Source organism: Ipomoea nil, unplaced genomic scaffold (assembly GCF_001879475.1).
Source record: "Ipomoea nil cultivar Tokyo-kokei standard unplaced genomic scaffold, Asagao_1.1 scaffold3321, whole genome shotgun sequence".
Lineage (NCBI taxonomy): Eukaryota > Viridiplantae > Streptophyta > Magnoliopsida > Solanales > Convolvulaceae > Ipomoea > Ipomoea nil.
In genome coordinates, this window is record NW_017619749.1 from 3,625,661 (window position 1) to 3,635,402 (window position 9,742).

Consider the following 9,742-nt stretch of genomic DNA (forward strand, 5'->3'; position numbering starts at 1 on the left):
TTTGTCATCTTTGTATATAAAAAAACATAATATCAATGGCTTGAATTATACATTATTGAAAATCTTTTTGTAGGCGACATTGGTAGTAGTAACGGAATTTTATCCATCCCCGTCTAGAGTTAAAACCATCAGGATGGGTGACTCGGGAAAAAGTCACATACAATTAACCGTGATTAAAGACTGATTTTTTTCAGTAATAACTCAACGTGAGTTAGTGTTTGACCCTGACTTTTGTTGATAGTCATGGCATATGCGAGCATCAACATGAATTGTTTTCGTTAGAACTTGAAGGGCAATCTCGTATCAAAAGGGTGAAAGACATTTTAATTAAAGATTTTACTTTTATTAATAGTATAGATATAGATTGGTGTAAATAATATTTAATAAATTATTATTTTTTGAAGGTATATTTAATAAATTATTATTTCTTTATAAAATTACATAGAATTTCAAATGAATTTTCCCATATATTACGCATAATTTATTTCCGTTTTTTTTTCTAGATATATAGCAATTTTATCATTTAAAAAAAAAACATAATATCAATGATTGTATTTACACATTATTGAAACCTCTTTGTAGACTACATTGGTAGTAACAACACAGTCTTGTCCATCAACGTCTAGAGCTAACACCTTCAGTCCACCAGGATGGGTGACCGGGGTGAAAATATATAGTTATAGAATATTAGTCAATTAGCGATCCTTTTATATTTTAAGTCAATTAGTAATGTCAGATTCATTTTCAACCAATTATTCTTTTTTTTAGTCAATTAGAATATCATATGCAGTGATATTTTTACCTACTTTTCGTTCCATTTTTAATTGATGATTTATAATATCAATATTGAAATATTTTCATTCCATTTTTAATTTACCTTTACTATTATTTAAAATATGCATTTACTATTTATGATGTAGAATATTATTATTTAAATATTTTCGTCCAATTTTATTTTCTGTTCTATTTTTAATTAAATGCAATGATCTAACCATTTATTTTTTCAAATTAGTCAATTATGGATCATTTTTTATTTGCAGTCAACTATTAATATTCATTTCCTTTTACATTTTCAGTCAATTAGTAATATCATATTCATTTTCAGACAAGTATTCTTTTTTTTATTCAGTCAATTAGCCAATTAGAATATCAAACGCAATGATATTTTTCCCCAATTTTTATTCCATTTTTAATTAATGATGTAGAATATTATTATTGAAATATTTGCGTTTCATTTTAAATTTTCGTTGCATTTTAAATTTACCGTTACTATTGTTTAAAATATGCATTTACTATTGATGATGTAAAATATTATGATTGAAATATTTCCTTTTCATTTTTAATTTATCTTTAATTGAAGATGTAGAATATTATTATTGAAATATTTCCTTTCCATTGTTTAAATTGTGAAAGAGTTATGATATAATTATGATTTGATGTATTATACTGTGTAATATTATTGTGAAAAATTAAAATACAATGATCTGACCATTTTCTTTTCCATTTTAATCAATTATTGATCATTTTGTATTTTCGGTCAATTATTAATATTCAATGTATTGTACAATCATATACATATTAATGTATTGTATGAAAACATCATATTAATAGAGATATATACAATTTGTATTGAACGATTCGTTTTTGCAGGTCTTATTACTCTAAGTGCGTGAATCTATTTTCGCATATCTGAAAAGTTTCATACCCCATGTGTGTTTTCCTTGTGTAAGTCAAGTTCATGTTGGAATGTTGGATATTGGGGTATAGCAACAATGGTAACAATATAAATCCTTTTTGTTTCCTGTATAAACTGCATAAACTTCTTGTTTTATATTATTCAATTTATTGCATTAAGGTGATATCAATATTCATCTCTAATTTTTCAACTTATGTTTGTGTAAAAATGTGCGATAAAAGAAGTGTTTTTTATTTAATCTCTAGTCTGGATTTAACTGGTACTTGAGTATCGTATTATTCGAATATAATTGCATCTTTACTAAACATGAAGAAAATAGAGATAAAAAGCATTAAAAAAAAAAAAAAAAGATACATTGTGATGTTACCTTTGTTCTCCAATCGATGTTTCATCTTGTTCCTCTTGTTAACTTCTTCGTGGCTGGTGAACTATTTATTTACTGCTTAATCTGCTGGGATCTTAGAGCATTCATAATAGTTAGATTTCATATAAAATTTTGTTACCAATTATGATTTATTATTTTTTACTAATTAATTAATATTCATATTAAATTTGGGCTGTATTGTTGTAAATGAGGATTTTCCTTTTATTAAAGTCATTTCACTAAGGAAATTAAAACTAATTAAAGTAAATCTAATCATGCTATATTTATTTGTAATTGTATATTAATTTCATTTTGAAATCATTGGTTCACATATTTGAATTATTTATTTTTTCTTTAATTATTCTCGTTGTAAACATAAATGATATTGCAATAATTAATTTATGATATTTATCAAATTGTATTTTTTAAAATATAAAATTTTCTCATGTTTAGGGATTAAAAAATATTTTAAAATTATTTTGTATTAGTAAGTATTTTTATTTTTAAAATATTTTTCAACAACTCAAACACTCCCTTAGTCTCTAATAAAAAACTGAAAAATAAAAGTCATTTTATTAAGAAAATTAAAATTAATTAAAGTAAATCTAATCATGCTATATTTATTTGTATCTGTATATTAATTTTATTTTGAAATCATTGGTTCACATTTTTGAATTATTTAGTTTTTTCTTTAACTATTATAAACAAAAATTATGATATTTATCTAATTGTATTTTTTTAAAAATATAACATTTACACATGTTATGAGGGGTTAAAAAATATTTTAAAAATATTTTTTTATTTTTTTATTTAAAATAATTTTCAGCAACTCAAACACTTCCTTAGTCTCCCATAAAAAAACAGATAAAGAAAAGTCATATCATTAAGGAAATTAAAACTAATTAAAATAAATGTAATCATGCTATATTTATTTGTAATTGTATATTAATTTTATTTTTCCTTTTTTTACTCCTAACAATATAAGTAAATTATATATCCTTTTGTATTTTTCTATTTTGTTATTATTATTATAAATCTTTAATTAATGAATTATTAATTATTAATTGTTTGGGTGGAAGAGTTTGGGCAGAAAAACACAAAGAATAATTTTATTTTTAATAATAGTATAGAGTATAGATTAAGTGAATTAGGGATTATTTTTCATTTTTCCTTTTTGACTCCTAACATTATAAGTAAATTATAGATACTTTTAAATTTTTAAATTTTTAAATTTTATTATAATAATAATAATTATTATTATTATTATTTTAATTAATATATTATTAATTATTAATTATTTGGGTGGAAGAGTTTGGGCAGGAAAACACAATGGATGATTTTGTTTTTAATAATAGTATAGATTTATAATTTTTTTTTATTCAATTGACTCATTTATGAATTTGTTTAAAAAAAAAACCCGTGTAATATTAGCATAATATTATGTCCATAATTAATTAGTCTATATTTTGGCATATTCTTCTGCAATATGTATTAGCAAAATTAATGATTCCATAGACTAAATATTTTTAAACCAATTGACTCATTAAGAATTATCCGGTACTACATACTTATAATTAGAATTTCATTACCATATTTTAATTTTTTTTATTCAATTGACTAATTAATAAATTGGTTCCAAAAATTTCATTTAATATTACCATAATAATATGTCCATAATTAAATAGTATATATTGTGCCTGATTCAATTCTTCTACATTTTGTATTACCATAATTAATTTTTTCCAGAGTGTAATTATTTTTTATTCAATTGACTCATTTAAAATTATTCGGTACTACATATACTTATAATTAGAATAGTTATTGCCATATTTAAAATATTTTTTTATTGAATTCACTCATTTATGAATTGGATGGAAACATTATGTGTAATATTAGCGTATATCAATTTCCAAAATTAATTAGTCTATATTATACCATATTCTTCTACAATGTCTATTAGCATAATTAAATATTGAATAATCTTAATATTTTTTGTATTCAATTGAGTAATTTTAAATTATCCGAAACTACATACTTATAATTAGAATATATATTACCTAATTTAAAATATTTTTTATTTAATTGACTCATTTATGAATTGGGTCAAAGCATTTGGTGTAATATTACTAAAACTAATTAATATTTCCAAAATTAATTACTGTATATTCTGGTACATTCTTTTATAATTTGTATTAGCATAATTAATTATTCCATAATCTAAATATTTTTAAATCAATTGACTCATTTAAAATTTTCTGGTACTACATACCTATAATTAGAATATATGTTACCTAATTTAAAATATATTTTATGCAAATTTATGATTTGGGTCAAAGCATTCCGTGTAATATTACTAAACTAATTAATATTTCCATAATTAATTACTATATACTCTGACATATTATTCTACATTTTGTATTACCATGATTAATTATTCCCTAGTCTAAATATTTTTTATTCAATTGACTCATTTAAAATTATCCGAAACTACATACTTATAATTAGAATATATATTACCTAATTTAAAATATGTAAAAAAAGTTGACGTATTTATGAAATGTGTAAAAAATTGCGTGCAATATTACTAAAGTAATAAATAGTTCCATAATTAATTAGTCTATATTTTGGCATATTCTTCTACAATTTGTATTTGCATAATTAATTATTCCATAATTAAAACATTTGTAAATCAATTTACTCATTTAAAATTATTTGGTACTACATACTTATAATTAGAATATTCATTATCATATTTAAAATATTTTTGTATTGACTTGACTCATTTATGAATTGGTTAAAAAATTCTGTGTAAATTATTTTAATATAAGCAGTGGAAAATTAGTGAATTAGTTATAAGGTATATAAAATTAGTGAAATAAATTAGTCAATTAGTTATAAGGTACATAAATTAAAATTGGTAAAATCGAAACTATATTCCTAAAATTGTATTCTTAAATTATTAAATAAACTATATAAATATAAATTAAATTTGATTAAATTGTTAAATCGTAAGAGGATGATCTTAATTCGCAAAATAAAAACATAGTGTGCAATAGGAGTAAATTAAGAATTAAGAATATATTAAAATAAGAAAATAAATTAAAATAAGAATAAATTAAGGATATATGAAGTATAGATTAAAAAGTGACAAATAACAATAACGAATAACATAACAAAAGCAAGATTTTAATAGGTTAAATTGTTGACATATTCCGCATTATTCATCTCTAAACAGACTCGTCATTATTTGATTCTTCTTCTTTGGTAAGGAAAACAATGTAAGTAAGCAATAGACCACCTCTTCACAGAAAGTCCCCTGAAATTGAAAAAAAATAAAATAAAATCATATGCATCAACTAAAATTTTAAAAATACAAAATATTAAGATTAAAATTATAGTAAAAAAAAATATCTCTATATCATGTACTACACACTCTATAGAGTTTATGATTTCAGAACTACCTCTTGTCTCTGGAAGACGAACGACACGGAGCACTCTAAACCTCTGATGGAATTCCAGTGGAGTCAAGGATGAAGTTGTGTACTAACAATCTCGGTGTAAAGTTCAGCCGCCATTGAGAATTGGGAATCGTTGTAAATAAGAGAGTACAAAGGCAGAAACACTGCACGTTGGAAGCTTACAACTTTGGGATTTGGGTTTAGCACAATGAAGGGTTTAAATAGCAAATTGTTATGTTATTACCATAATTAATTATTAGGTTTGATTGTAAGTTATTATTCTTACATGAGTATTCATACATTTAAGAATATTAAAATACTAATGCAAAATATTATTACCATAATTAATTTGTTTTGCATTGGTTTAAAATATCATTCTTACACGTGAGTATCCATCCAAACAATTCTTGTATATAATGCAAAATATTACTACCATAATTAATTTGTTTTGCATTGGTTTAAAATAGTATTCTTACGTGAGTATTCATCCCAAACAATTATTGTATATAATTTCTTTAATCAATTAAACTTAGATATTACACAAATATCCTTAAGTTTTGGGGGAAAATTTTGGAAGGATGATTTTACTTTTATATATATATATATATATATATATATATATATATATATATATATATATATATATATAGATTATTATTATTATTATTATTATTATTATTATTGTTGTTGTTGTTGTTGTTGTTGTTGTTGTTATTGTTATTATTTTAATTTTATTTTATACTTGAACAATAATATTTTTATTGAACAATAATATTATCAATTATATTATATTATAGAATATAATACCATATATAATATTACCAATTAATAGATTTTATTTAATTTCCATTTGACAATTACTTACCAAATAAGTTTTACTACAAAAGTTTTGGGGGGAAAATTTGTTAGGAGGATTTTACTTTTATATATATATAGATTATTATTTATATATATATTAAAAACTTCGGTTAACCGACCTTTCGAACCGAATTAACCGTTAACCGAAGTTTTAAAATTCCTTTAACCATTAACCGAATTGAAAAAGTTCGGTTCGAAAACGGTTAAGCGAACTTTGTCGGTTCGATCGGTTAACCGAAATTTGCACACCCCTAGATGCAACATGCATGTTAGACAACTTTAGTTGCCTACGGCCAAAGGTTATGCGTACCTAGTTGACAAACTATCTTTACTGCATGCTTAGATAAGTTAGTCAATTGACATTTTAACATGCTTGAATTGAGTTGCGCCTGCAGAAAGCTAATTTTAGATTTGAGTTATTGAACTTACTGTTTTAGTTATTAGGACGGTCAATATACTCTATAACTTCGTCAATATTAAAGAAAGTATAAGTGTACTAATCTCATGCTTTAGTTTATTACTCTTAAAAAAAAAAAAAAAAAAAAAAAAAAAAAGACTTGACCCTACTTTTCTCAAGTCAATTATCAATATATCAAAATATACCGCATCAAGATATATAAATAAAATTTAAAAAAAAATGAGTATAATCTTTAAGTCTATATTAAATCAATTTATACAACCAATTAACCCCAAAATTAACTTCAAATTTTAAACCTATTTTTCTTTTTCACTTTTAAATTTGATTTAGCCTTACCTTTTACTTTAGTGGTAGTTGAATATTGAGTTAGGTTAAACTTTTTTTTTAAAAAAAAAATCCAAAGAAACCAAAGCTAACAAGCAAGGAGGTTGACGGTGGACCTGCTCTCACCATAGACCATAGTGGTGATGGCCAATGCAAATTGCCACGTAATATTGTTGAAAAATTCATGTACGTCCAAGTTACAAGTGTCGATATTGTTGAAAATTTCATGTACCCATTTAATTTGGTAGGTCCAAAAAATAGATATTACTATAGCTTTTATTAGCAAGGCTAAGTTAAAATAAATTGTATGGTAGAAAAAAATTGAGCAATGGACAGAATTGACATAACATAAATGCCAAATTAACGTTTATGCCATTATTTCATTTCTACAAGTAATATTTTCGCATTCTATAATTTTTGTTTTTTCTTGTAATATACTTTTCCACTCTCTATTTTCAACGTTTGCCCAACATTTCTTTACTCTTCATTCAACAAATGAAAGCGAGAGTACTTTTGATGCCACATTAAAGAACTCCATAGTCAAATTGAAGCAAAAGCTTCATTCTTCCATCTCCAAGGTCCTTCAATGGAGATAAAGCACAGAAAGCTATTGCCGGATAACCAAACTTTAACTTGTCTCAGTGATGGATGCTACCCGCCCTACGGGGACGGGGACGGGGACTATTTACCCCCTCTGCCGCCGCCGCCGCCGCCGCCGGCACAGGTGAAATCAAGCGGAAACGGTAGCGGCAACTCCAGGGAAATCACCATCGCCGCCGCATTAGTGGGCGGCTTCGTCCTCCTCATCCTCGGCTACTACCTAGTTATTGTGAAGAACTGTTTCGGGTGGATCCGGCGAAGAAGGCCCGAAGAGGGGCGGCGGCCGGAAGGGGAAAACCAAGAGTTTCTCGACGAGAACCGCGGCCCGGTCATCGACCACCCCATCTGGTATATCCGTACAATCGGCCTTCAACCCTCCGTCATCAATACGATCACGATTTTCCAGTATAAACCGGGCGACGACCGGTTGATCGAAGGAACCGAGTGCTCTGTTTGCTTGAATGAGTTCCAAGAAGACGAGACTCTCCGGCTGTTACCCAAATGTAACCACGCTTTCCACATTCGCTGTATCGATACGTGGCTGAGATCTCACACCAATTGCCCGCTGTGTCGCGCCCCCATTGTCTCCAACGCCGCCGCCGCCGCCGCTCCGGTCCGGAATCCCAATCCCGCCGCACCGGTCCAAGCTGAGAATAGAGCCGAAAGCGACGGCGATCGGGACGATGGTGAAGCTGGGAATCGCGAAAACAGAGAGGGAGTTGACGAAGAAGAAGCCCAGGTTCAAGAACCCGACGGCGACGAGACTCAGAAAACGGAAAGAACAGGCAACGGGAATGACGGTGTTGTTTATTGGACCAGTACGAGGAGGTCGTTGTCGGTTGGTTCCTCAATCGCCGCCAACATCGTTGATTTGGTCGAGCACGAAGCGTCCCAAAGTAACACCGGAAGGAATTCAAGAACTCAGAGAACAATCGGCGGCGGTTCAATTACAGAGTGTCTGCACAAGAAGCCTGTTTTGATGAAGAGATCATTTTCATACGCAGGGAGGCCATTTTTCTCAAGAAATCAACCAAACACACCGCCGAACTAGCCGCAAATCTGGGCAGGATGAATATAATTACCCAGAAAACTCAATTGGTTACGTTCCTGGTATATCGTGGACAAAGATGAATGTAATTGTACAGTGAATTCATGGCATCCATGCCGCCATTGCATTTATGATTCATGGTAATTAACGATCAAGAGACGAGGCATACATAAATGTCCTGTTTTGATTAAGCCTGCATTGACATGAGGCAAAAGTTTTGTCATGTGTGATATAGTGCGAGTGATTGGTGACGAGACACTCGAAATATGATACATAGAATTTGGTCTTGTGTTCATTAAACGGATAAGGTGGTGCCCGTGATGTCTGCACTGTATATGTAATTATGTATGTTTGTTGAGCAGATGTCCTTCATCGTACTTCTTATCCAATGTCAATGTCTCCAATTTCTTGGATGATTTCTATTTTTCTCATGATCCACTGCAATATGTAAAAACTCAATTACTTCAATTCTCTAAGCAAATTATTTTGGACATAAAATCCGCTCACGCTTGGTTCAATCGTTATGCTGTGGAACCTTGTCCACCTTGAAATTATTCTAACTCATAAAGTACATTATCTTATTCCATAAGTTTCATTTTTCTAACATATAAAGTACATCATTCTAACTCATAATATAAATTATTCTCTTATAAAATTCAACATGGGCGTTTTGAATCGTGTTCCATACAATAATGTACTGGAATCAAAATTTAGGCCCAATCAAAATAGTTCCAAATGCTCATTATAGCCCAGGAGTTCGTTACATTCTTTTTAATTGGAAGAAACATTATGACCCCTAAAACGAAGCCCTATTCCACTAATTTAATTACCCAAAAACATCTTCAATCCAACGGTCCAATTAAGACAACTAACATGGCCCTATTCGATTATCCCATCAGAGTTCCACGTTTGTGTGATTATGTTCACATATATTCGCAATTGTCCGTTTTATGACCTTAACTAGTAAAAGACCATA

The 9,742-nt window shown here is 28.0% G+C and overlaps 1 protein-coding gene across 1 annotated transcript; it reads left to right on the forward strand.

Annotated features, from left to right (window-relative positions):
• Positions 1-7,523: 7,523 nt before the first annotated feature.
• On the forward strand, positions 7,524-9,190 carry LOC109169701 (RING-H2 finger protein ATL54-like). Its single transcript, XM_019318581.1, has one exon. It carries the CDS (start codon positions 7,705-7,707, stop codon positions 8,767-8,769), a length of 1,065 nt encoding a protein of 354 aa, XP_019174126.1. The 5' UTR covers positions 7,524-7,704; the 3' UTR covers positions 8,770-9,190.
• Positions 9,191-9,742: the final 552 nt, after the last annotated feature.